The sequence below is a fragment of the Diceros bicornis genome, chromosome 24, assembly GCF_020826845.1.
Source record: "Diceros bicornis minor isolate mBicDic1 chromosome 24, mDicBic1.mat.cur, whole genome shotgun sequence".
Taxonomy (NCBI): domain Eukaryota; kingdom Metazoa; phylum Chordata; class Mammalia; order Perissodactyla; family Rhinocerotidae; genus Diceros; species Diceros bicornis.
The window spans coordinates 25,093,222-25,120,722 of record NC_080763.1 but is presented as its reverse complement, the minus strand read 5'-3'; the positions used below and the strand labels follow the sequence as shown (position 1 = coordinate 25,120,722).

General features: G+C 52.6%; 1 protein-coding gene across 5 annotated transcripts in view; it reads right to left on the bottom strand.

The window, feature by feature from the left end:
* Positions 1-1,528: 1,528 nt before the first annotated feature.
* Positions 1,529-27,501, bottom strand: part of TMEM63C (transmembrane protein 63C) — a 57,852-nt gene continuing 31,879 nt past the window's right edge. For 3 of the 5 annotated variants that reach the window (XM_058567429.1, XM_058567430.1, XM_058567431.1), the window contains exons 7-24: positions 25,152-25,294; positions 23,673-23,721; positions 21,017-21,125; positions 19,107-19,180; positions 18,416-18,496; positions 18,180-18,303; positions 17,261-17,394; positions 15,694-15,816; positions 15,088-15,241; positions 13,688-13,794; positions 12,658-12,744; positions 12,032-12,097; positions 10,142-10,304; positions 9,772-9,877; positions 9,203-9,370; positions 7,287-7,396; positions 5,750-5,818; positions 1,529-2,878 (exon numbers count right to left, since the gene is read on the bottom strand). In XM_058567429.1, the coding sequence (XP_058423412.1) occupies positions 2,678-2,878; positions 5,750-5,818; positions 7,287-7,396; positions 9,203-9,370; positions 9,772-9,877; positions 10,142-10,304; positions 12,032-12,097; positions 12,658-12,744; positions 13,688-13,794; positions 15,088-15,241; positions 15,694-15,816; positions 17,261-17,394; positions 18,180-18,303; positions 18,416-18,496; positions 19,107-19,180; positions 21,017-21,125; positions 23,673-23,721; positions 25,152-25,294 (2,068 nt within the window). In that variant the 3' untranslated portion in view covers positions 1,529-2,677. Of the gene's footprint in view, positions 2,879-5,749; positions 5,819-7,286; positions 7,397-9,202; positions 9,371-9,771; positions 9,878-10,141; positions 10,305-12,031; positions 12,098-12,657; positions 12,745-13,687; positions 13,795-15,087; positions 15,242-15,693; positions 15,817-17,260; positions 17,395-18,179; positions 18,304-18,415; positions 18,497-19,106; positions 19,181-21,016; positions 21,126-23,668; positions 23,722-25,151; positions 25,295-27,501 lie in introns of all 5 variants that reach the window. The other 2 variants (XM_058567433.1, XM_058567432.1) reach the window with 2 other exon arrangements.

Here is a 27,501-nt window from a genome sequence, read left to right as displayed (position 1 = left end):
CAGAGGATGCAATGCTGCTGATAGGCACTTTGCTTCCAGAAGCATCTGAGGAAGAGGCAGGCAGGCATGGAGCTGCTCTAGGCCCAGTGGGGCACTTCTCAGAGGCTCTAGGCAATACCAGGTCTCCCCCACCAGAGGCAGCTCCCTCCAGAAAGGATCAAGTTTGAGATGGGGTGCTTTGGTGGACAGATGGGGGAGGGGCAGCTGGGAGGCGGGCTGGTGGGGTAGGGTGGGATGGTAGCAGGTGGAGCCAACGGGTGAGACAGGTGTGGGCTGAGAGAGCAGGCCCGAGGGAAGGGGCCCGGGGAGGGCCTGGACATGGTGCGTAAGAAGCAAAGCATGCCCACACCCCTCCCCCCCACAGTGACCATGGGAGGTCAAACGGCTGTGGTGGGGCCTTGCCAGTTGCCCTGGGTCTCCAGAAAGAGTAGAGAAGTGAGTGGACTCTGGAAGTTTCCCAATAGTCGCACCACTTTCTCTCAGAACCAGACTGCACTGGACCCAACTTCAGAGGGGGAAGCCCGCCCAGCCATGCTGCCATGTCATCCACTGCGTCCCTTTCCATATGCAGCTTCCACAGGCTGCCAGGTGGGCAGGGGGAGGACAGAGGAGGGACGGTGGTGGAAGCAGCAGGAACAGTCCAGCGGGGGCTGCAGAGACCGGGGGAGGTGCCAGCAAGTAGTGCCCAGAGAGAGAGAGCCTGCAGGCCAGCTCCTGGCAGAACTCTCCCCACCACACACCACGTGCACATTCTGGGGGTCGGGCTGGGCCTGGAGCTCCCTGCTGGACCCCTGACCACTCTGCTCTAGAAAAGACCCTTCCTCTTGTTGGCTGGTGAAAGGCTAGGGCCAGGGTTAATGAGGGACTGGCTGGGTATAATTTCCTCCTTATTCTTAGCTGGACAAGGAGTGGGAGAGACTGCCTCCTCCCCAGCTGACTCAAGCTCTCTGGAAAGATCCTTCGTGCCAAAGTCTAGGCCAAACCCTGGGAGGATGGCAATGTTTACCCCTCGAGCACTATTTTCATCTAGGGTGAAGCCTGGAGCTTCTGGAGCTGGGATGTGGGCAAGGGTGGAGCAGGGACGAGGCCCAGGTGATCTGAGATCAGGGGCACCCATGTGTCTGCGACCCGCTGGGAAACGCCCAGGTGAGGTGAGCATGGGGCCCACCTTCAGCAGCTTGGCTGCAGGGACCCAGACCTTTGGAGGAGGGAGCTCAGAAGAGCTCTAGAGCACGCAGACCCCATTCGACTTGGCTCATTCTGGTCCATGAGGCCCCAGCCGGCCCTTCTCTGTGTCCTCCCCCGCGGGGCTGCCTGGTGGTCCTGATGGGGGCCTGTCCCCAGAGGCAGAGGCCTGCACCCCCCTGCCTGTGGCAAAGGTGCTGGGTGTCACCAGCATTGTTCCTACTCAGGATTCGGCTCCTCCAGGCCTCCGGTGGTGGCAGCCCTGAGAGGCCAGACTTACTCTGCCAGAAAGGGCCTCTCCACGGAGGGTGTAGGCCCCACCCCCGCCCCGCCCCACCCCCAGCAGCGTATCTGAGTCAGAACCACGCTGGAGGCCACTTGAATGGTCTTCAGTCCAAGGTGTAGAGAGGCCCCCAAGAGGAGAGGAAGGGTCCTACTTGGAGGCTAGGGAATTGCCAGTACCTTTAGTTCAAAGCATGGGCTTCCTACCCTAAGCTGTCACCCCCCTTGGTCACATTGGGGCTCAGGCACTTAGGTGGGTATGGGGCAGGGGCAGCTCTGAGTGGCCACATCCTTGACCTTGGGGCCCTCTCATTAGGCCCTGGGGCATGGGGAGGTATATCTGGTTTCCCGTCACTCAGTGTTTTGGGAGAAGACCCTCACCCCATGAATTCTGCCTCTGCCCCTCCCACCTTATAGTAACCAGCCGAGGTTGCCGTCATCAAAATGCACACAGGTCCCGTTTAATGAGCCCCGAGTGACCATGTCCCAGCTACCCTTGCAAGAATAGAAAGGAGTAGGGCCTCTACCCTACTCCTGGGGACACCTGATGAGGGGCAGAAGAAAAGGAAGGGCTTCAGTCACCTCCTCTCAGGCCTATGGTCTTAGCTGCCCCTTGCCCCGGGTGGTGCAGAAACTTTCTCTTTTCAACCCCCATGCAGGGAAACCTGGATGAGGCGGTCATCTAGGTCTTATCAATGAGGCCCAGCACACATACCTTTGCTTCCTCAGACTGCAGGGGAGGGATGGGCCAGGAGTGGTGGTGGGGGGAGGGGGTAAGAGCAGCAGCAGAAGCTCCCTGGCACGGCAGCTGGTGGAAGGGTGGTGAAGACCCCAGAGAGTCTTCGATGATCTTCTTTCTGCTCCTCCCTTAAGCCCATCTTCTCCATCCTGACCCCAAGAAGGGCCCCCCAGCCTTCAGTCTCTGTGCCGAGGGCTTCAGCTACCTCTCCTAAGATGTGGTGCTTGCCTGTATCCTCCATCCCATCCCGGGGTCCCTGTGCACTGCCCAGCACCTCCCGTTCTAGCTGGTCAGCAGGTCGGGGCCTCCATGCAGCCAATAGCCAGGGTGGTAGATGTTTCCGCTGGGGCCTTCCCAAAGTCTGCAGGAGGTAGTGGGGAGATCCGGGCTGCCCTCCTGCTTCCCTCTGCCGGGCCCTTCCCTGGCCGCCACTCCCAACTGGAGTCGCCAGGTGGAGGCCTCGGGTCCTGGTCACTGGTACTGGCTCTGGCCCTCCAGTTCCAGCCCTTCCTGGAACTGGGCTGACTCTAGCTCCCTTGCAAAGCCCCTCACACCACTCTCTTCTTCTCCCTCTTCCGGCTGTCTGTTCATGGTGCCGTAGGTGTGCCGGGCCGGGGAGGAGGCTGGAGTCAGGTTCATCTCTGGCTCCTGTAGCACAGTGGCCACGTACAGCTGCTTGGGACAGAGAGGGGAGACAGGGGCGAGGTCACATCTGGGGCAGGGCCGTGGACATACCCTTTCCCCTCATGCCCACCTCTAGAGCCTCTGCCGCTCTAAGCCACGGATCCTTCCTTCTTCCCCAGCCACTGGAGTCCTAGCCAGCCCACCCGCCCAGGTGCTCCTGATCATTTAATGAGCATTTCTGAGCTCCTAGAGCTAATTAGTGCAGGTCTTCTAACTCCTAGCCCCCTGTTCCTTCAGCACATCTTCCCTTCATTCTTGGTTCCATGTCAGGCTGAACCCAGGGGAGATGACACAAGGCTCCCTTACTCTGGGGTCTGGAGAGACCCCCATTCCTGAGCTAGTGCACTTTCTAATACAGCTTCAGAGGTGCATCCACAACTCCCTCGGGCTGTGTCATTGGTTGGCCTGTGAATCAGGATTTGAAACTGAGACTGCGCTCTGAGGTCTTGGTCATGTGACCTGTCAAATCGAAGACAGATTCCAGGAATGCCTGGGAGGGCAGCAGAATAGAAAGACACAGAAGGACTAGGGACAGGGCTGTTTGTCATCTTTTGAAGTGGCTTTTAAGCCAACTCTTTATTTTGAAAATAGGTAATTATGGAATAGAATTAAACCTTTCCTCTAGGAATTCATTTCAGTGAAACCAAGCAGCCTTCATTGATGAGGGAACACTTTTCCCACAGAAGAATCTAGACAGTTGCATAAGGCCAAAGTAAACCCCATAGATGACCTTTTGGTCGTAAGGGGAAAAATGGTAACTGAACAAGGGAAGAAGCCAGCTGTCATCCCCCGAATCAGGGAGTCACTTTAGCATCACTAATGGGAATAAGCGGGGTATTATGTATCTCCTGGTGTCATGCACAGCACTGCCTGCAAGGTGTGCTAGCCCCTAGTGTTGAACTTGAATCTATCAAAACTTTGGATCTAACTTCTAATTTTCAAGAAATACAGGAGATGGTGGAAGCTGCTGTAAGTCATCATGAAGAAACAGCCAGAAAAATCCAGAAGATGGGACATTCTTCAGGACTACTGGCTTGGTCTCTCCGATAAGTCATAACAAAGAGATGATGCTAGAATTATAGGGACATGCACAGGTGCCAGATTAATCTAGCACAGAGCCTGGACTTGACTTTGGTTTGAACAAGCTGTAAAAGATATTTCTGGAACACTTAGGGCAATTTGAATATGGATTGGGTATTCGAAGAGGTAAAAATTTATATATATGGAAAGATGAAGATTGTTAGCTAAAAAATGCAGGTTATATAACAGTATGCAGTATTATTTCATTTTACCAAAAATTATATATATGCCTGAAAGAATATACACTAAGGTATCCGTGGTCATCTCTGGGTGGTGAGAATATGGACTTTTTATTTTCTTATTTTTGCTTATCTGTTTTTTCACCATAATGATCTACAGTGTTCATATACCACTGTTGTAATAATGAAAGATTAAAAAAATCCATCCCAGTAATTTTGTTTTTAAGCTCAGGCTTTAGAGTCAGAGAGATCTGCTTCAAACTTTGCTTTGCCTCTTCCTTGCTCAGTAGTGCCCTGGGGTCTAAATTTATTGACCTTTTTGAGCCTCAGTTTCCCCATCAGTAATATGAGGATAAACACACCTACTGTGTGAGTTTATCATAAAGATCAAGGGTGAGAATGACAAAGTGCTCAGGTTCCTAAGAAGATTTCAATAACTGATTGCTAACAATATTCCAGAGGGGTCATCTTGGACGGGCCCCAGGGGAGATGCTATGTGAAGAGAGACTTTCCTGCTTTGAAACCTTTGTAGTCTCTCCAGTACTGAAGCTCCTTCTCCCCTGCCACCTCCCAGAGACAATTTGTTCCTCTATGTATGGTTTTTTCAGAGTGAGGCAGACCTGTGGTTCAGTGCACCGAGAGTGGGCATGTCCACCCACTGTTGTGTCTATGTACTTTCACCCAACTCAGCCTCCTCTCTCACTGGGCCCTGCCACCCACTCTGCATTTCCACCAGGGCACAAACTGTTTTCGGTTCCCCAAACACTCCAGATTCTCTCTTCTGGGCCTTTGCATGGGCTGATCCTCTTCTTCGAATGCTCTTCCCCTACACCCTATTCCACCTGGCAACCCCTACTCCCATTCTTGGAGTCGGATTAGATGTCCCCTCCTCTGGAAGCCTTCCCTGAGTGCCTAGGCTGGCTGGTGCCCTTCTTCAGTGCTCCTCCAAGGCGCCCTGGCAGCGGGACATGGGCTGACCCGGTACCCAGCTCAGTGCACGCATCAGTGGCCCTGGATCCACGCTTGTGGCTGGGATGTGGGTGAGTGCTCATGCCCTTCCAGGCTGAGCCATGGTGTGGGAGCCAACTCCCAGCCTGCTGGACCCCTGCAGTCTGAGTCCTGCCTCGTCTCTTCACATGCTGACGGGCTCATACATCCGGCGTGGCCCCTGCCTTACCATTTAGTGCAGACCTCCAATAGCTCCCTGCAGCTCTGTCTGCGTCGCTCTGCCTGGCACCTGTGCCCTTGGAGGCAGCCTTCGGTCCTGAGGCCGAGCCCCAGCATGTCCCTGCGTCTACACGACTGAGCTCGCTGTGGCTGGGTTCACCCTGACACTTCTCTTCCTCTCTGAGATCCTTCTAGAGTCTGTCGGGGAAATCTTGGATCTTCTATCTTCCCGGCCCTTCAGCCAGGGCCACGGCAGCAATGTGACCTGGGCCAAGTCCTGCTGCATCAGAGGAGGGAGCCCAGAGGCCCCATCTCCTCCCAATACCCAGGGTATGCACTACATGCTGGTGCCCCCCACAACGCTGCTGGAGTAGCCCACCCCTGTAGGCACCTCCCTCCTGACCTGTCCCCCAGGGTGAAGGCACTGACTCACAAGGGAGGTGGGTGTGGAGGAGGTGCTGCTTGGCTCCATGTCATACACGGTCTCCATCTCCTCCTCGGGCTGCAGCATGGGGGAGAGATGGGGAGGTCACAGAATGGGGGTGTCTGCCCTTTGCCCCCTCCCTCTCCACATCCAGAGGAGCCTGGACCCTGCACCTGGGCCCCTTGCTCCCCTTAAACTCAATTCATCTTTAGTTTTTCCATACCTGCAGCCCAGCTGGTAAGGCAGAAGCCCAGGGGGACAGAGAGAGGACTGGGATACTAAGGAGAATCCTCTGGAATGTTCCATTCCCAAGGACCATAATGGGAAGAAGTAAGCAGGGTTGGGATTGGGGTTCAAAGATGAGCCTGCTTTAACTCTAGGAAAAGCTTTGACTTCAACTCTTTCTTCTTTCCTCCCAGAATTTCCCCTCTATCTCAGGAACAAGATAAGGGTCTAGGTTCCCTAAAGCAATACGGTCTCGATCCCCTGTCATCTTCCTTCTCTAGAGTGGACACTTGGGCAACCAGATGACATGACATGGTTGTATTGGGAAGACAGAGCCAGAGGCGTTGTTCACTCTGGTCCTTCACTAGCATGGCACTCAGGCCAAGGGATGGAGGAGGGGGGACAGCTAGAGAGGGCAGTGGGCACCTGTGCTCAGGGCCCCAGATACGGGGCCACTAGAAGCAAGAAGATCCTTTTCCAAGAGGCAGCCTCCTCTGACTCAGCAGGATGCTAGCATTTTAAATCAACTTTCTTTTCTTTATATAAATTTATTTAAAAAGGAAACAATTCACTATTATAAACAGAAAATCTGTGTCAGTTGCCATAAGCAGAAGGTTAACTAGAAAAATAAATGTGTAACCATGAAAAATAAAAAATAATGTTATAGTCCACTGGAAATCATTCTGGTATGCCTGTACAGACACCCCACTTTGGGAGATGCTGATCTAGAGCACACAGCATTAGTGGCATGGCTCTCAGTGGGCATGGATTGGCTCCCCTCTCCAATAATTGGCTGGGCCCCACTGGCAAAGACCTGAAAGAGGTATGGTGCCCAGAGAGCCATGCCTCCCTCCAGACAGCCTCAAGTTCAATATCCTGGGATTTTTAAAAGTGTGATGACTATCCCTCCATCCCAGGTCATCATCCTTTACCACCCCCACCCTTCACTCTTTCATCCGTCTTCTCTCTCAACCCTCCACCCCTTGGAATGGTGCTCACAGCTCAGTGGCTGGACAAGCTCACGTCGTAGGAGGATGAGCTGGCAGCCTGCTGTTTGGAGGAGGTGTCAGAGGGGGGAAGAGGAGAGGACAGCTGTCTTCTCAATTTCCCCACTCCGTGAAGTGTCATTCTGGGGGCCAGTGCAAGGACACACACACAGGCACACACGCACACTAAGTTTGCACACCTCATAACCAGAGAGAAAGGCAAGAACCTTTCAGCTCCATGTTGCGGTAGGTGCCCAGGTCAGAAGGTTGTCCCAGAGCTGTGTCCCCCAGGGGCCATGGATAACCAGCGGAGGAAAGGCAGGCTGGCAACTCACCTCATAGTCAGATGCCCTCCGAAGCTTCCCCAGAAGAGTGCCAAGGAAGGCAATTATCACGGAAACGATAAGAGTGGAGAGGGAAAACAAGGTGATGGTGTGGAGCGGACCTGCCAAGGAGAAGAAAAGGCTGTGGGGCTTGGTGCTCGAGGACTGGAGCTATGGGTAGGAGTCCGCCAGCTGAGATGCCACTCGGACTGACAGATGCCTGGGGACCACCTCAGCACCTCTGGAGGGGCTTAGAGCCTGGGGCAGAGGGCCTTGCCCAATTCTGCTCCTAACAACTGGGATCAATGAGCCTGACACAATGATATTATCCATCTGTTCTATTTGACCAGTTTAGAATTTGGCATCTTGTGGGTTCCATGAAAAAAAATTTTAATTGACTTAAATATCCAGTTAAGTGCCCACTAAACATGTCCTTCTTGACCCATCAGTTAACCTCCCATCTCACGGTCCCTGGGAAGTACCTTTGAGTTACTTATTTATGCCACTGCCCCAAAATACAATCTTGGACCCACACTTTGCCTTGTAAGCCCTTTTGAAGTGAGCATGCTCTGTTATCTGTGCTAATGGCACTGAAAAGCAATCCAGAATTTAAACATCAATTTACATTTCATTTGGGGATGTTTGGTAACTTTTTCATGGCAGTAGTCATCTAACTAGGTAATACTAAAAATCAGTCTTGATAGTCAGAGGTTACTGAATAACGATGCTTAGCGTTGTGTTTTTATAATAGCAAAAAATGGTAAACCTCACTATCCAACAGGGGAGAACTGACTAAAATGGATGGAATTTAGTGCAGCCGTTAAAAGGCATGGGCTCAAATAGTATTTTAATAACACAGGAAGTTGCTCAGAACATAATGTTCAGTGAAGAAACTCAGGATACAGGACTGAATGTCATAAAATGGATATCACAATTTTGTAAAGTAACGATAAATCAATAAACTCTCCCCTGCTTTGCCCCCTCCCCCAAAACAAATGCACAGAATGAGGTCTGGGAGCAAAAGACATCAAGCTCTGGGTGAGAGGATGGGTCATTCAAATTTTGATCTTTCAATTTTTCCTGTTTTTGATAATAAACACGTAGTCCTTTATATCAAGAAGAAAGCATGATAAAAAAAAAAATGAAGTCTGCCAGGTGGCAGGGAAAGACTAGGGAGATAAGAAATTGGGGATGTCAACAAATAGATAATGCACACAAATAACAGAGAGCTGACTGTTGACAGAGGCCATTGTGACAGGGAGAATAAGAAAATACAGACTTTCCCTTCTCCACTCCTCTGAGAAGGTTAAGGTCAATGTCCCTGAGGGAAGGCCAGTGTGTGTGGGGAAGACAGAAAACAGTCTAGGGGGAGGAGGGAGGATGGGTAGGTCAGTGTGAGCTTTTTGCCTCAGAGGGGATTCCGGTCTGTGGCCTGTGGGGACTTCCACTGTGAGGGTGTCTCTGAGCTCGCCTGGGCAGAGACAGCAGCTTTGTGCAGCCAAGACTAGGGGAAACGCTGGCCGCTGGGACATACTCGGCATCCCCCTCCAGGTTTTGGCAGCCCATAAGACCAGGCATCTTCTAGGATCCCAGGGGGAATGTCATGGGAATTGAGTCTGTTAGCTAATATTTTATTTCCTGCCTGCCTCGAGTTAGAATGAAGGAGCACGATGTTTCTTGTCCTGAGGGTTATAAACCACAATGCACACCATTTGGACCACGTTGGTCCAAGCCCTCCTCTTAGCTTCAAAGGTCTGCTGAGTCTCTAATACAAGCCCTCTAGGCCTAGAGAAGCCACTGGGCTCGGCCATGCTCGATGAGCAGCACCTTGCTCCTCCCCGGCTTTTTATGCTCTGACAGAGTTGTTGAGGGGTTTACAGAGCAGCGGGGACAGGCAGAGGCCGTGGCCAGGCCAGCTTGGTACCTACCTAATCGTAGGATGGAGAAGAACAGCATCCAGAACAGACTCAGGAGTGGCGCGAAGATAGCCTGGTAGACAGCGGCCATGTGGATCTGCTCGTTGAGCTTGGTGGGTGCGTAGGAGTAGTACATGTTATAGCGGTCCGTGATGTGCTTCATGCACAGGTAGAGCAGCCCTGGGGGGCCGGAAGATGGAGGCACACTCAGCACAGTCAAGACCTGTGCTGTCCCAAGGCCCCCACAGGCCTGAGAAGCCAGATTCAGGTCTGTCAGAGCAGCAAGGGCCAAGGCTGTGGGTGCCCTGTGGTGCCAACCTCTGAGACCAGTAGATTACCTTGAGCCCCTAGATCCTATTCTGCCAGTTTGGTGAAGACGCATTCACTCAGCAAACATCCTATGTACACAGCCATCCAACCTGAGCCCCCCTGACCTGGCCCTGGCCCTGGCACCTCCCCACCCTGCTAACAATCTGTCCCAGGCTTCCTCATGCTCCAGGAGGTGGCCTGATGTTGTGGGGATCAACAACTCCTCCCAGTTGGAGGGTGTGAAGCCCTGGGTGGCCTCAGGGATGACTCACCGAAAGGGACAATGATAGGGCAGGTGATGCTGTACGCCACGACCACGCTGAAGACGTTCAACATCCATGCATACTCTCGCCCAAACTGGAAGTCAATGGCCTGGTTCTGGGGCAGAAGGCAGGGGTTACCCCAAGGTGGCCTGGTCCCTTGGCTTGGCTGCTTCTGTGGCTCCTTGTTCATCCCCTGGGAGCTGGGGGGCAGCTCAGGCCTGGAGGCAGCCTTCCTTCCAACCCTGGCATCCAAGACCTACCCACCCTGCTGCACCATGCCTCCCAACTCAGGGCCCTCAGTGCTTCCAGCAGGCTCCCTTCCTGACACCCTCCCAGGGAAACTTCCAGGCCTGTGCTCAGGGAAGCGCCTGGCCCTCACCTTTCTGATGTGGACTCTCTCTGGCTCCGACCTGGAGAAGAAGAGGCGGGTGCTGTACAGGAAGAGAGACCCCAGGCGCAATAGATCCATGCCTGTGCCTAGCAAAGCTGCCGTGATCACGTAGTTGACGAAGAAGGCACCATTATCTGGCAGGAACACACACCTGCGTGTGGGGCGGGGGAGGGAGAATGGAAGACAGCCGCAGAAGCCGGGAGAGAGGGAAAGAGCAGAGATTTGGGAGGGCGGAGGAGAGAGAGAGAGAGGAAAGGAACCGAGGGAGTGGGGACGAGGGATGGAGGTAGAGACAGGGGAATAAGTTTCATATATACGTGTGCTCCCAGCCCAGTTTAACAAGCGGCCCTTTGAGCAGGGATGGGGATGGTCTACATAAAGTGTGGATGTGTTAGGAGATACCATACACTGGCCTGATCTAAAGCAGGGTGTTTGACCTGGGTGTCCAGAACCTGGAGAGCCCATGAGTACAATTTTGGGGATATGTGACCTTGAACAGGGCAAAAAATATATCTTTATTTTCACTAACCTCTAACTACAATTTAGCATTTCCTTCAATTAAGAACGTGGGCATCAAACCACAGCAGTGTCAGCCGTGGCTGTGCGTCCGTCACCAATTGAAGTCAGATGTAGTTATTGCTGACGTCTATTGCTGATGATCATTTGGGCTCATCACTTCAAATTGATGGTGGTTATTACATATGATTGACATTTTCCTATCTGCAGACCTGTATTTTATGTATCTGCAACTTCAACTAGGAGTCATTCAGCCGCCTAATGGCCAAGCTGCCTGTTCTCACATTAGGGACCCGGACATCTCTGTTGCTTCCCAGTGTCCCCATCTACACAATTCTTTCAACTTCCATGGAAAGAGAAATCTGTGAGCCCCTGGACATATTCCAGAACTCCTTCAAAAACTATTCTTTCTTGATGGCATCAAAGCTGAGCCATGGACTCACAATTCTTTCCTTTCTCATATATTAACAGTGTTGAAGACATTGACCTAGCCAAAGATGAATCCATTCATCTTGGAGGAAAAAGAAAAATCAACTTATTACAATTATAGTTGACTGCAGAAACCTTGAAGCATTCTGGTCCTTGCTCTATAAAGCAAGCTATGAAAGTTTGCATGTCGTTTGCAACATTACATCTTTGAAAACTAGGTTTCCAACACTGGTTACCCTAAAAACCAAAAAATTGAAATTGGCTGGTTGTCAACACGACCTGCATGTTGCCTTGTCAAAGGCCTTCCCAACTGCTCCAATTTAATATTCTTCTTTTAGCTAAGTAACATCAGTTTTCACAATGATGTCTTTAAAACAATAAAATGTAACTTTAGCTTGCCTATATTTAAAATGCATTGTCCTGTTAAATGTGTTAATAAAGATTGTTACAAGTTTGATTTTTAAAATATTTTGATAACTACATTTCAGTATAATTGGTTTTCTTTGTAATCCACGTATTTTGCACGTTTAAAGACCTCTACTCAGAGTATATGTAAAACTGGCAACATCTGAATAAGCTCTGTGGATTGTATCAGTGTCAGTTTCCTGGTTGTGATATTGTGCTATAGTTACGTAAGATGTTACCAGTGGGGGAAACTGGATGGAGGGTACACAGGACATTTTTGGGGCAATTTCCTGTGAATTTACAGTTATTTCAAAAACTTCATTCAGAGAAGGGGTCCTGGGCTTTACCAGATTGCCAAAGGGGCAATCTGGCACAGGAAAGGTGAAGAGGCTGCCTAATGGAGTGTTTACATGCATTCATCTCTACCTGTGTGAGCAGATAAAGGATACACATATCCACCTGGTGTGAGCCCACAGAAGCCCCGGTATACATTGGGGGTACACCTGGAACATGCTCTCTAGTACTCACTGGAACCTGATGGCAGCCTGGTCCAGATAGTAGATGTCAAAGAGCCAGCGGAGAAAGACATCCAGACTAGAAGTGAGAACAAGGCATGCCCTTCAGTTAATGAATTTATAAGCTAAGGCCTGGGGTTCAATTCCTCTTGGCCTGGCTTCCCTCCTTCCATCCTTTGCCCAATCACCAAAGACTCTTGCATTCTAACATTCCAGCTGGCCCGTCCACACTGCCTCTCCTCCTTCTTAACGCTGGGCCACCCCTGCCCCTAACTTTTTGGCCTTTCAGCTCAAGGCCACTTCGTCCAGCAAACCTTCGCCAGCCATTTCTCCCAGTGCTCTTTCTCTCTTCTGAATTTCTACTGCACCTTGGCTGCATGTTCCCCGCCTTGGGCTGTCAGTTAGCTGGTGGGCATGCCTTGTCTCCCCAGCTGGATGATAAGCTCTTTGAGGGCAGAGTTCATGGCTGACACTTAGCGTTCGCGTGATACCTGGGTCATGCTAGGCTCATGACAGGCACTGGACTGTCATTTGAGGAATGGCTTTGCAGCAACCACAGGTAGGCCTACGGTATCTGAAAGAGGAGGTTCCAACTCTAGGGGGAGCCTGGCTGAGAGGAGGGATAACGAGGTGAGGTACCTGGTCAGTCCCATAGAGGGCAGAATGACCACCATGAACACCAGAAAGATGTAGCACTTGTGCACTATGATCAGATTCTGACTTGATCTAGAAGGAAACAGAGGGAGACATGATAAGAACCAAAAGCTTAACTACAGAATGAAGAAGTAGAGAGAGACAGCCACTTGGCTTAGAAAATTGGTTTAATAGTGCAAACCAATGCCATCTCCGTGGAGCACTGTGAGCTGTGCTGAGGCGGAGAGCAGCAGGAAAGAACAGCATGATCAACTAGTGATGTCTGCCCTGGGCACAGGAAGGGGAGGGAGGGGACAAATGTGCCATATATTTGACATCTCTGTTAAAGGGACATTACCAATGATATTCAGAATGCCTGCAGAGTTTCAATAATCAACAAAAGTCCCTGTCCTTGGCCAGAGGAAAAAACAGTAAGGATTTCTGTGAGGACAAACCTCCTGGCTTACTGCCTGGTAGGATGGTAGAAATTTTGGTGCAGGAAATAATTTTTGAGACCCATGCAGCCTTCAGGCCGAAGCAAGTCCACCTGCCCAAGGATATGACAAATACTTTCTACCCAAATAGCTACCACCATGGACCTGTCAGGGCTAACATGGGAAATTGCTCCTGATTGTTTAAAATGGGGGCACTGTGTGGGCTGCTTGGGTCTACAGTCAGATTGAGTTCATGGCTCCTCTGCTGCGGCCAAAGCAGCCTTCTCGATGTTCTCCAGACAAGTCCTGCTCTCTTCCTCTCATCCAGTGCCCTCTGCCTGGAGTTCCTGGCACTGCCTACCTCTGCCTGCAGCTCCATCCTCTCAGTTCATGGCTGCAGGCTGAGGAAGCACTCAAAGGAGAGCTTGGTTTTGGCCCCATCTCAGCATCCCTGAGGCCAGAAGCCCAGAGACAACCCAGTCCCCTCTCTCGGGATGGTTTCGGGTATCAAAGCCATCCCATATCACTTCCATTCCTTATGCCAGATGGGAGCCCCGAGCACCAGGCTGGGCAGGGGAAGGGCTGGGTGAAGAGCAGCTCACTTGGTCCAGTGGGCCTCGAGGAAGGCAGAGAGGTAGACAATCAGAGGCAATATCACTGTAAAGGCCCACAGCATCAGGGAGGGGAAGAACTGGGTCACGATGGGGTTCTGTAGGGGCGGAGCAGAGGAGGAGAGAGAGACATCAATGCAAGAAGCACCCTGCCCCTTCTAGGCCACCCCTGCCTTCTCCCATACCCCTGGCCTCTTCTCCTCCAGCTCAGTCCCAGAGCAGGCCGGTTTCCCTGAGGCTGCGCAGTGGGCCTGGCATTTCTACCCGTCTTCCTGGGTCAGAGGTCTGCCTGGCTGGGGGCGGGCAGAGGCTGATACCCCAAGGTCAAGTGGCATCCCCGAGGGGCACAGGCCTTCTATGCTGAGGTCACTGGGGGAGCAGCCTGGGCTTCCCCCAGTGAGTTCACTTTAAGGCCAGAGCCCACTGCTGTCACTCATGTTTCATACCTCAGGGAGATGACACTGCCTTTATCGTGATGTGTGAGAAGTGGCGGAAATGGGGGAGGATGTGAAGGAAGAATCCCCAGGGAGCTGTGGTGCTCCTGCCTGGGGCCTATCGTGAAGCTGACATAGGAGGGCAAAAGTAAGCAGCAGAAGTGGTGTGTGTGCGTGTGTGCGTGTGTGTGTGCGCGCGCGTGTGTGTGTGCGTGTGTGTGTGTGCGTGTGTGTGTGTGTGTGTGTGTGTGGTGCTGGAATAGGGATGGGGATAATACGGAAGGAGGGGCCTTCGGCGCCCATTATAATAGGCTTGAGGTTGTACAATTTGGAAATGGGCCAGTTCAGTTCCTCTGAACTCCCCCGTCAGTGTGAAGCATCCTCTCCCTTCAGGGACAGCTCCTGCAGGGCCGAGCGCTCCCAGCCTGGAGTGGGTGTGTCTGGAAGTGAGGGAAGTGGAGACAGCTCTGGAGGTCCCACTTTTCTTGGAGAGCTGTGTTGGAACTTACCTTTCTCTTCCCCACTCTCAACCCTATCCCTCAACCCAGGGACCCCCAACTCTAGAGAAGGTGGGGAGAACAAAGCTGTCACACTTGCCACACCCTCTGCTGCACCTTTTGTAGCTCTAGCTGGCCTAGGGTGACCCAATCTAAAGAAGCCCTCCCAGCCCACACCTGACTGGACCACCCATCCCCCCCAAACACACCCCAGAACCTGCCTGCAGCCCTCCACTCTCCCTTTCCTCTCCAGCCCCAGTCCCTAAGATGGGCAACGCCCGCATTCATCCCCTTTAGAACAAAGGAAACTCTACGCCACCATTTACACCGCCGCCACCTCCTCCATGTTTAATTACATGGCTCTGGAGCCACGTCCCCGTGGGCCCCCCATCCCATCCTCGCCTGAGTTCTTCCTTCATCTCCCTGGGGCCCCCACGCCTGGCCTGAGCAGAGGAGGCACCTGCATCTTCTCGATGGGGCGGGTGACGTTGTACATGTCGATAGTGTTGATGATGATGGCAGGCGTGGTGAGGAAGAAGAAGAGGAAGAAGAGGAAGGTGTTGATTGCAATAAAGCGGGCCCACCAATGGAAGCGGCGGACAGACAGGTGCTTCCTGGGGAAGGATGGAGGAGGGAGACGCACATAGGACCTCAGGTCCCAGCCCTTAGATAAAGCCCACATGCTGTTTCCTGCATGCCAGCCGTGGACCCAGGCTGCCCTGGTCTAATTCAGCCCTGTGGGCCCAGACCAACATGCCTGGACCTTTCCCTCAGTCATACCATTTGTAAGGGCTCTGAATATATCCCATAGGTGAGCCAAAAAATTGACGTGAGATCTTTCTGTAGGGAAACCTTTTCCCCAAGGGTTGGGTGCCTTCCATGCTTGTGGTGGGGCAGGCTTGGGGATGGGCAGAGGCTGTGGTGCTAGGAGAGGACGTGGCCCAGCCCAGCGGAAGCCACATGTGGGCAATGAATTGGAGAACAGGCCCCAATTCCTTTTCTGCCCTGTTGCCTTCTTCAGTCTCAAAGGAGCTCAAAGGAGAGGGGAGGGACAGAGGGGGCTTACCAAATAATATCTTTGGGGTGTGGGGCAAGGGCGATCCTCCAGTAGTAGGATTTGACGATGGTGGTCACCGAGGACTGCTGGGGGGGCACACCACACTGGATGTATTTGTAATCATCCTGGATGCTGCGGAGATGCAGGGAGGAGACAGAGTTCTGGGGGTGAGGATGACTGGCTGAGGGGGTCCATGCCAGGGTCCCAGGGCCACCGTGGCCATCCCACAGTGGGGGCTCATCCACTTCCTAGGGATTCTTGAAGGCTTGGATAAGCCAGGACCTTAGAGGTGGGCTGTTCCTAAGGCCTAGTCCCTGGAGCATTAGAGGGAGGGACTGCCCAGGAAGGCAGGGGACCACACAGTTCTCAGTTAATGTCTTTTCCCCTTAACAGCAGTGATAGCACAAAGACATGCTCTTTCTTTGAGGTTGATAGGGGAGCACTAATTTCAGCTTCCTCTTAACATTAATAGCTACCAATTATTGAGTTCTTTGTGTGTGCCCGACACTGTGCTAAGTGGCAATTAATATAATCCCAACTGTACAGATTACTAAATGGAGGTGCCTGAAGACACAACCAGTGAGGGGCAGGTCCTGGCACTGGAGCCTCGTCTTTGGTCTTCCAATTCACATTTCTGCTGTAATTAAGATCCTCTCTACCAAGTGACAGTGAGTCAGAAAATAAAGAGTATTGTCTTATTTAGGTGTATTGTTTTATATAACATGTGCACTAAATGTGTTTTATAGAACACATATCCCTTCTTAACCCTGGGAGGTGGACAGGGAAGAAAAATTTGACCGATAAAAAATTTGAGAGTGTAAATGACTTTTTGCAAAGTTGCACACAATTGTTTACAACTAAATTCTAGGCTGTTCCACTGTGCGTTTGTAGGGTTGGGGTGGGCGAGGACAAAGTGTTGTGCGTGATGGGGCTCCCTCAGGCAGAGAAGGGCCTCCACAATCCTCAAGAGACTGATTCAGGGGGCTCTCACCTATTTGACCCAGTCCTAAGGATTCTTCCAGAACATTCCAGAGTGGACCTAATCCAGTCCCTATCAAGGTGGGGCTGCCAGAGGCTGGGGCAGAGGAGAGAGGAGGCTGTAAGGCTATGAACTTGGGGACACCTGCAGTAGGAGAGGAGAAACGGCAAGCAGAGCTTCTCTAGCCTGATTCTGTCACTTGTGGTGAGGAGAAGGGGCACGTGTAATGAGGGAGAAAAATGTGTATCATTCCTGTCTTGGAAGAAAAACCAAGAGGTCAAAGGCTACTCTGACCACCTTTGTGCTGAAGCAAGGACATAGGAGAGAGAGGAGCCCAGGGCCTGGGCATCTCTGCAGACAAGCTGAGCCTGGCAGCTAGGGGAAAACAGAGGTGGCCATGCTCTGGAAAGCAAGATGGCGGCTGCCTGGGAGGAGCATGGCAAGGTTGAGCGGAGGTCAGAATATGGCAAACTGGAAAAGGCTCTCTCTCCTCCTCCCCTTGACTGGAATGGGGGTGAAAGAGGGTGGTTTCAGAGAAGCAGAGGCCCACTCCTGGGGCTGGGCTGGGCGCAGCAAACTGCTAGCCCTAGTACTCACCGCTTTGTCATCCTGGTATCCTGGAAGGTGACAAAGATCAGGTCCAGACGCTTCAGCCGAACGCGGTTGAGCTCAGCATTGAACTCATCCGTCAGCTGCTCCTCCAGCTCACTATAATATTGCTCCGCATCTACCTGGGGCGAGATGTGGCCCTCAGAGCTGGAGAGGCCAGAGCTCCAGGGAGGCCTCGCCTGGACACGAGGCCTCTCTCCACTCAGCAGCCCAGGGGCAGTGGGCCTGAGGCCTTGGTTCCATCCCCAGCTCCCTTGGAAGCCTGGCAAAGGGCTCAGGACCCCAGGTGGGCACCAAGATCCCAACTCTAGAACAAGAAGAGGCTATGACTCCAAAGTTAGCTCCCTGCTCTTAGATCTGGGGAAAGTGAGGCATAGTTGGGGGCCAGGGGGGCTTTTGGACTTGGGGTGGATTCCAGGGGAGTGACAGAATGTGTCTGCAGCATTTTCAGGAAAGAGGGATGACTAGAGTCCAGTGCTGCCCCAGAGCAGGTGTTCAAGTCTTCTAGCTACAGTGGTTAGGTGATAAGATGGAGCCCACTGCCTTCAGATGTTCCTGTCCTAGCTCTTTGAATGCCTGAGGCCTGGTGGCCTACAGCAGCCTATTGTGTTCTCTCTGGTTGTCCCACCCAAGACAAGAAGGGGGCAAAAGGAAGCCTCCCTGGGTCACTCTGGAGGTGGCCCCAAGAAAGTCTCCAGCTCCTCTATGTGCTCACAGGGGGGCAGGATAGGTGGAAAGGAAGGGAGGAGCCAGGTGCCACAGCATGGGAACAGACCCGAATGGGGCCTGGGGCCCGAGGGTGTGAGTGAGGGGCACTGCCCAGAACCCTGGACAGATCCTGGAGACCCAGTGCCCCAACCCCTCCTCTGCCATGTCCCCCAGCGCCCGTGCCAGTTATGCTAGTTACCTCTTTGAAGCAGGTCCAGCACTTGCAGAAGCACAGGCGGGAGCAGGGGTGGGTCTTGATCATCACCTTCCCGTTCTTCTTGGCCTTGGCTGTGTAGTAGAGCCGGCCTCGCATCGCGTGGCGCCTGTCAGCCAGCGGGCAACGTGGGGGAAGGATCTTGTGGTCAGGGGCCAGCAGAGCCATCTCCTCCCCTTCTATCCCACCCCAGATCCAGACAGGCCCCACCGCAGCCTCACCTCTGATCATCCAATTCGATCAGGGTCCTGACGTCATAGCAGAAGTGGACTCTGGTCACTACGCACCCTGGATAGGCCTCACTGCAGCCACAAACACAGATGCTGAGCCAACCTGTGGGGCTGCGGATGCGCCACCCCAGCCCCTGCCCAGAGCTACAGCCCACAGGGCTGGGTGGCTCAGCTTCTCATGGTTCTCAGTTCTTGGATGGGAGAATCCATCCCCTGCTCCTAAGGCTGAACTTCAAGGTTGCTCCTTGGTAATCTGAGATTTGCTACATCCTTCTCAGATGACCCTGAACAGGGCCAGGGAGCAGAGCTGGAAATTGCTGCTCATGGAGAGATAGTTAGCTCCTGGGGCTATGCACTTGGATCACAAAAGATGTCACAAGATGACCTGCTCTAGAAAACTATGGTCCAGGAGCTCCCTGGGCTCTGTAGCTGGAGCAATTGGGGAAAGGAAAATTAGCATCCCCCATCACACCCATGCCATGCAGGAAATCCCTGACTTCAGAAACCCTGCTTTGGCCCCACAGCCTCCCCCACCCTGAAAGGTTGATCCTGAGCCGAGGGCAGGGCAAGCCACCCCCCAGGGTGTGTCTCGCCCCACTATCCTGTGCCAACTCACTCCCCACATGAGGGTCCAGGCTGGGTTACTGGGAGGAGGCAATCCTCACCTCACCGACTCACTTACTGAAAATGCTTAATGATGATTTCTGGGTCTTCAATGTCTGTAGGGACGTAGGTGATCATCAGTGTCCTTGTGACCTAGATGTGGAGGGCAAATGGAGAAAGAAGACTGTACTCATACAGGACTCCTGGATGTCTGGGTCTTTGTGTGGCCCAGAACCTTCTGGAGTAGGCCTTCTTTTCACACCAGGCTGTGTCCTGGCCTGGATAAGCCAAGTGCCAGCTTCCCCGGCCTGTGTCCTGAGGTCAGGCGGCCCTGAGGTCAGCAGCTGCAGGCAGCAACCATGTCTCTGTTATTCTCTGTGCCCCTGCCCCCTGCTGTGTGCCCCCTGCCATGGACGGCTGTGGTCAAGGGAGAAAGAGAGGGAGCTGCAGACAGGGCCGGGGTGGAGGACCGGAGCTCAATGACCAGCAAGGGCTGCTCAAGCTCTCTTGCTGAACACACGGCCCGGCAATGACCCTGGTCTCCCTGCACCTCCCCTGTTCCACGTGAAGTCCTGCATCACTAGGGCTGTCCCTGACACGAGACTGGGCGGGGGAGTTGGGAGGTGAGCAAGACTCTGGGGAAGGGATGGGGAAACCCCTTCGAACTTCTGTGAGTGGGGAATGTCTCCCTGAGCCATTGCCTCAGGGTGACAACCTTGTGACAATCTGTGCTGCGAGAGACAGGAGTCTTGGCAGAAGCTTCTCGTGACAAGAAGGAAAGCTGAAGTAGCTGGAGTCCAGACTGGTCATCAGGGGTGCCATGGCTGGCAGGCTGAAGCATTCAGGGTAACCTTTCAGGGGTATATGTGGATTTGGATTCTGGGGCGGGGTAAAGTAAAACAGCACTTTAGGACAGCCTTAAAGGAGCTGATCCCACTCCACTGAACCTTTGAAAGGCTGAGGACAGGAGCCAAGGATGTTCCTCTTCACTGTTTCCCTTTCCCACCAGAACCTGGACAGCCCACACGCCCCTTCCCTTGTGGTGCCTGCCCGGGGCCCCTGGCGCTCATCTCTACCCCCCAAAGGCGCCTGCGCACTTCAAACACCAGAGACGTGCCCGCCCACTGCCTGGGTGCTCTTTTGGGTCTTGGGAGTGTGCTCAGCTCACGTGCAGAGCAAGGCATGGAAAAGAGTTAAAGCCCCCAAATGCAGCCCTCAAGCAGTGACGGACAGGGAGTTGGTGGGACTGCACCCCTAGGCTGGGAAAACTCCACGCTGCACTTTCTGCTCTGATTCCCATTGCTCCCAGGGGATTAAGCATGGGTTGCCCCCAGCGGTGAGCTGATCCTTACCGCTCTCTTTTATCTGCCATCCGTCTTCTCTTCCAGTCCCAAGCCCCACCCCCATAGTGGTCCTTCCTGGGACCACTTCCCAAATAAGCAAGTGCTACTCAAATCCTCGTCTCAGGATCTGCTTGGGAGATGGGATGGGGGTAAGCCAAACCAAGACAGTGGGGCAGGACGTGGGGTCTCTGACCTCAGAGACTGTGAAGGCAAGGAGCTTGGGCACAGTGGGAGTGGGCAAGGCTAGTCAAAATATTTACCAAGCAGTTCAGCAGGGAGCACTGATCACTTAGGATGGAGGCTTTCTGTTGGTCCGGGGGTTTGTTAACCCTTTAGTTTGTGGATGGTGGGGAGGTCCAGGGGTCTCTGGAGAGAGGCCAGGGCAGCAGGAGTGCAGGGCTAGGAGGCACCTGGGAACAGCTATTTACCAACCGGTTTGGAAGTGTTTCAGTGGTTTAAAACCAGGACTGTGGGCGGGGGGTGGGGGGGGTGGGGGGGGGCGGGGGTGCACAGGTGAGACTGTGCCCCACAGGTGTGCAGAGTGTGCTAAGCTGGGATGCCTCTGCAGCTGGGAGTGGAATGGTCCAGCTGGGGATGGGCTCTAGCCGGGAGGGGGCAGATCTGGTAGCTCTTTCCACTTATTCACCTTGTAGCTCTTCTTGGGTACAAACCCTAAGCAGTGATGAGCCATGAAGATGAAGTTGGTGATGAAGTACAAGAAGGAGAAGCAGCTGTGCAGCCACAGGACCTTACTCCTGCCAGAAACAAGACACAGGAGGGTGAGACCACCCTCTCCCACCCACAGTCTCCCCTGACCACCCTCTCCCTTCCACAGTCTCCCCTGACCACCCTCTCCCTTCCACAGTCTCCCCTGACCACCCTCTCCCTTCCACAGTCTCCCCTGACCACCCTCTCCCTTCCAGTCTCCCCTGACCACCCTCTCCCACCCACAGTCTCCCCTGACCACCCTCTCCCTTCCACAGTCTCCCCTGACCACCCTCTCCCACCCACAGTCTCCCCTGACCACCCTCTCCCACCCACAGTCTCCCCTGACCACCCTCTCCCACCCACAGTCTCCCCTGACCACCCTCTCCCTTCCACAGTCTCCCCTGACCACCCTCTTCCTTCCACAGTCTCCCCTGACCACCCTTTCCCACCCCACACAGTCTCCCCTGACCACCCTCTCCCACCCACACACAGTCTCCCCTGACCACCCTCTCCCACCCACAGTCTCCCCTGACCACCCTCTCCCACCCACACACAGTCTCCCCTGACCACCCTCTCCCACCCACAGTCTCCCCTGACCACCCTCTCCCACCCACACACAGTCTCCCCTGACCACCCTCTCCCACCCACAGTCTCCCCTGACCACCCTCTCCCTTCCACAGTCTCCCCTGACCACCCTCTTCCTTCCACAGTCTCCCCTGACCACCCTCTCCCACCCCACACAGTCTCCCCTGACCCCCTCTCCCATCCCGCACAGTCTCCCTTGATCACCCTCTCCCACCCACACAATATCCCCTGATCCCCTCTCCCACCCCACACAGTCTCCCCTCGGACCACCCTCAGGTGCCTCCTGGACATTCAGGTGCCTCCGGTCACTCCACCAGACACTCAGGCCCCTTGGAAGGGGATGGCGGGGGTAAGAAGGGGGTGGCGCACTCCAGCTTAAAGGCTGGCATTGATTGAGTGCTTACTATATCCCAGACCCAGGTGGGACTAGGTGCTTTATGTACCTTTTCTCACTAGACTGTCACACCATGTGAGGGTGGTACTGTGACTATCTTCATTTTACCCATAGAGAAGTGAGGGCCAGAGTGGCAGGTGACCTGCCTGAGGTCACTCCTCGCGGTGGCAGCATGGGGAGGTGAGCCCAGAGCTGCGTAAGCACCTAGACTATGTTGTGTGCCAGCAGCTGCGGCTCAGGCCCCCACAGCTGCCCAGCAAGCCAGGCGGAGGGGCCGCCCCACCTCTGCGGTGAGGGACTCCGGGGCCATGCGCAGACCCAGAGGAAGGAGGGACCAGCGGATTCGCTGGGCCTCCCCTGGGCTAGGAAGAAACGTGGCTCTTGGGCTTTGGCATCTGGCCAGGAAGGCTATTCAGAAATAGGGCCCACCTTATTTGGTGCGGTTTGAGGAGAAAGGCTGCATTGTTCAAAATATCTCCTCACCACTTGTCCCAGTGCCTCACATTCCGCCTAACATTCCCCCACCTAGCTAGACACCTCGATCCTCAGATTCCTCAGAGGGGACAAGGTGATGTGGTCTCTAAGGAACATTCCAGCTCTCTGCCAGTATGGATTCATGGCTGTTGAGGGCTCTTTGCTGCCCTATTATGATCCACTTCTTGTCGGGAAGGTGTAGGCCCCTTGCACCAGTGGCCGGCCAGGGAGGTACTGGTAACCTCTGCTCTGGTGTTAGCAGCCTCTGTGGGAGGAGCTGGCTGAAAGGGGAGGTGAGAGGAAGCCATGGCCCCATTCGGCTGATTTTGGAGTTTGATGGACTGCAGGGGTACGGAGGCAGAGGGGCAGGGGTGGGGTGAGGGGGCGGCAGGAGTGTGTGAATCCCCCCTCACCCCTGCTACAGCTGCTGCTTCAGCTCTGTCAGGAAGTCGGCTTGGCCAAGACACCTAGTGGGCCTGCTGTCTCAGCGTGGACCAGCAGGGCCGCATCCGGCTCAGTACACATTGATTTAGCCACCAGTTGGTTTGGCTGATGTTAAAATCCATGGGTCCCGGATTCCATGCAGGCTGGAGGGGCTTAGATAGCAGGCCCGACAGCTCTTCTCCAATCACGGGTGAGGAATAAAGCTCAGCTGGGGAGGATACACTGCCCCAGACACAGGGCCAGCTAATGGCAGAGGTGGTGCATGAGCCCCAGTCGCGCAGTTTCTCGGTCCCTCCACTGTGGGAACGAGGTCTGTGCTTCACTCCGTTATATGAGGGTTGACCTGAACCTATTTTGTGAGCAGGGAAACAATACCTTAAACCTCTACTTGCTACAGGGTCTTTGCCTCTTGGGAGCTGGACATACTAAGCAAATAGCACCATCCTTCTAAGTCTTCAGGAGTGGCTAGTTGGATAGTCCCTCCCATTACAGAGATGGAGACATTGAGGCACCGAGAGTCCTGCCCCACCAAGAGAATGCAAATTCTGGCATCCCACTCAAGACCTGGGTTCCTAAAGACACCAGGCCTTTCTTATCAGCAAAGCAGTGCCCATGTTATGGACCTGCACGCTGGACCTTCTCTACCCACCAATGCCCCCAGCCAGTAGAATGAGAGGTAGGAGGATCAGGTACCTACTCTGTGGAGACATTGACAATGGTGGTCCGACCAAAGTGACTATTCCGCTCTGAAAGAGAAGAAAGTGGCTGACCTCAAGCCTGGCTCCTTGATTAGTGTGGGGGCGCCAGAATTCAAGGTTCCAGATAGGATGCCTGGGGTCTAGAGATGCTTGTCTACGTCCTGTTCTTCCTTCTAGTTCCCCAGAGCTTGGCCCCAAATCCCAAAAAAACAGCAGAGGCCTCTTCTTCTCCCTGGGTCTGCTGATTGGGGCTCCTCGGCAGGGAAGCAAGACCAAGTTTTGGCATGGCATCCCCAGTGTACAGCTGGCACATAGTAGACACCGGTCAATGCTTCTTGGAGGAACCCGGCAACCCCGCCATGAGCGGAATGATGAAATTAGCAACACTGTCACCACTGGCAACAATCGCAAGAACCTGAAACTCCGGAAAATGTGACCCTGCCTCATTTGGACAGAGTAAATCCTTCTGGCTAAGTGTATTAGTTTGTTGGTGTAGACATCTCCAGGTTTTATGAAATGTGTCTAGAAATCCTGCATTGTATTATCATTGCCAACACACTAGCTCTCAGGATGAGAATCTGGAAAGACAGGGCTCAGAAGCTGTTTACTCCGGTAGTGGTGAATTGGTGGCATGGGCATTGTGTGCTACCCCTGGCCGAGGAGAAACAGGTAGAAACCTGAGCGATCAGGGTAAAGCTGGCTGCCACCTGGGCATTTAAGGTGCTATACTACATGACCTAATTGTACAGCCTTCACACAGCTCTATGCGTCTTTGTACTTCTAAGTGAAACACTGGCTGTTATTCACTGAGCACCTACTATGTCAGACATTACGCCAGGCTATTGACATAGACTATTGCCTGATCCCCAAGCCAGTCGAGGAAACCGAGGCCTGAGGAGATAGGTTTGCCAAATATAAGATGAAATAATTTGCTAGATTGGGCAAAGGTATTGTCTGGGAAGTAGATGTGGGTAACAGTTGGAGAACCAAGATTTTTCTGTCTTTGAAGCCCAAGCCCTTGCTCACGACGTTATTTTGTCAAAAGGACTCACCCTGTTGTAACAAGTGTGGGTAGACGCTTTAGGAGACAAATTCTGCACTTATGGTCTGTAAGTGGGTACAGGGAGAAATCAGGTTCAGGGATCTTTGCAGTGGGTCACATGTCATAAAAGGGCCTCCGCGAGCACCCGGCCAGGTGCGGTGTGGGGTCATGGATAAACGTTCAGCTCCAGACTGAATTACTATCACGTGCCTGTTGTGTGCCAGGCCCTGGGCCAAATTTGTGATGAAGGAGGTATCATCTCCAGTCTCCACATAAGAGAACTGAAGCACGGGTTGCCTAAGGTCACATAACTAATTTTGAGAAGTAGAATTAAAACTTAGATTTCTAGACGCCTAAGCCCTAAGCTCTGTCCCGCCTACCAGGCTGCCTCTTAGGTCTAGTGGCCCAGGCCCAGGGCCCGCTGAGCTCTGCCTACCCAGGACAGTTCCAGTGTAGTTGATGGGCAAAATGATGCCCAAGGAGGGGATGCAGAGGAAGAGCACAAAGACGATGAGATGATACTGGAACGTGATGTAGATGCGGGCATCGTCTCCACACTTGCTAATCAGATCTTCATTCCTGGAAAAGACACACGGACAAGGACATTCCTCAGGAGCCAGTGTGGCCACAGCTTAAGTTGGGGGAGGTAGAGGAAAGGGAGAGAAGATTACCACCTTACCCTCACGTTTTAATTTTTCTTAGAAACATCACCCTTCTTCTCAAAGCCTCTGTTACGTCTGAATATATTTCACTGAATTTCACAGGCATAGCAAAGATAGAGGCTATATTACAGACACACACTCAGGAATCCAGAAGCACTCCTGAAATCAAGCATTCATTCAGTCTTTTATTGCTTCTTCAAACATTTTGAGTGATTGCTAGGGTGCAGGCACCCCACAAACCACTAGTGATGTCAAGATGCATCCTACATTTTAAACATGTTGTTTCTTTTAATTCCTTAAATTAAAAAGGAATACTTAAAACCACAATGACATGTCATTCCACAATTCCAGATTGGCCAATGTTAGAAAGTTGGACAATACCAAGTGTTGGCGAGGGTATGGGGTACTGGGAGCTCTCCCACACTCATGGGTACATACTCTGGCACAGCCACTTTGGATAACAGTTGGCATTATCAATGGAAATTGAGTATATGCACACCCCATGACCTAGCAATTCCAGTCCTAGGCTTATATCCAACAGAAATACATGCACATATGCATCAAGAGACATGTATAAGAATCTCATAGATGCATGATTTATAACAGCCCCAAGCTGGAAACAACCTAAATGTCTATCAAAGGTGGACTAGACACCAGAATTGTGAGAGAGAGATATATATATGTGAGGAATAAATGTAATATATATATAATGAAATACTCTACAGAGATAAGAATGAATGACCAGTCATAGCTGAACCTTACAAACACAACGCTGAGTGAAAGACGCCAGGCACAAACAATATACACCGTATAATTTCATATACAAAGTTCAAAAATAGGCAGTATTAAACTATAGAGTTACAAGTCAGGATACTGGTTCCCTTTGGAGAGGGGGAGGTGATGGGGATTGGGAGGGAGCAGGAGGAGGGCTTCCGGGGCGTTGGCCATGTCCTAGGTCTTGATCAGGACAGTGGTCGCATAGGCTTTGCCTTGTGATAACTGAGCTGGACATTTATTGGTTGTGCCCTTTTCTGTGTGTCCGTTATACTTCAATAAAACAATCTAAAGGCAACACATGCTTATTATAGCAACTTTGGAAAATACAAAAGAGAAGAGAATCATTCACCCACAATCTCATCCAACCTAAGACAATGACTATGAAGCACTCTGGCCAATTTCCTTTAGCTTCTTGTCGTCGTGCTGGTTTAACTCAGTGACTGTAATGTAAACAGCATTTGGGTGAATTGCTCTTTTGCTTAGCACTTAATCTTAAGCCTTTTCTGAGCATTTTACATTTTGTCAAAATGTTTTCCTGGCTGCACAATAATAATGGTGACAGTGGCCTCCGTTTATGGAGCACTGGTTCACGCCCAGCGCCATGCTGGCCTCCCTACTCCATTGGTGGACATGCCATGGCTGACTCACCCTTGTCCTCTGGTCAGGCTTGTAGGTTGTGTGCAGCTTCTAGTATTCAGTCCAGGATTCAGATTTATTTTTAAACAATACTACAAAGAGCATATCTTCAAGGTTTTCACTATCCCCATTTAGGGAATTTATAGCTCTTGGTTTTTTTAACTGCAAGCACTTAAAATATTTCCTGCCTTAGACTTGAGAATTAAATCCCAAGAATGGAGTGGATGAGAACTGCTGAGGAGGCTGCGTGTCAGAGAGGGAGAACAGGGGAGCGTCCTGCTGTGGGCTTGGGGTGCCAAGATCTGGTCACTTGACAGAAACAGTGTGGCTGAGGCGGGGCGAGGTCTGAGAGAGCCTCCCATCATGTGGAGGGAGCAGAGGGCTGGAAGAGACCAAGAACACAGGAATTTCCCTCCTGGCAAGGCAATTCCTGCTTCCCACACTGGGCCCATTGCTCTAGCTCCACCAGAAGCTCAGGTTGTATGCAGCAGCCTAGATTACAGTCTGAGGGAAGACTGTATCTCTGAGTCTGTCTATATTCCTCTATTCACTTCTTTCCTCTTCCCGCCATTCTTTAAAATGCTGCCACCGTGACGGTCCAGCCAATCACCTCCTCCTCAACAATGAATTCTCATCTCTGCCCTAATCTTTTTCCCTCCTCTATCTCTTTCTGGAGAATTGCTGTGTCCATTGTCCTTCTCTCTCATCTTT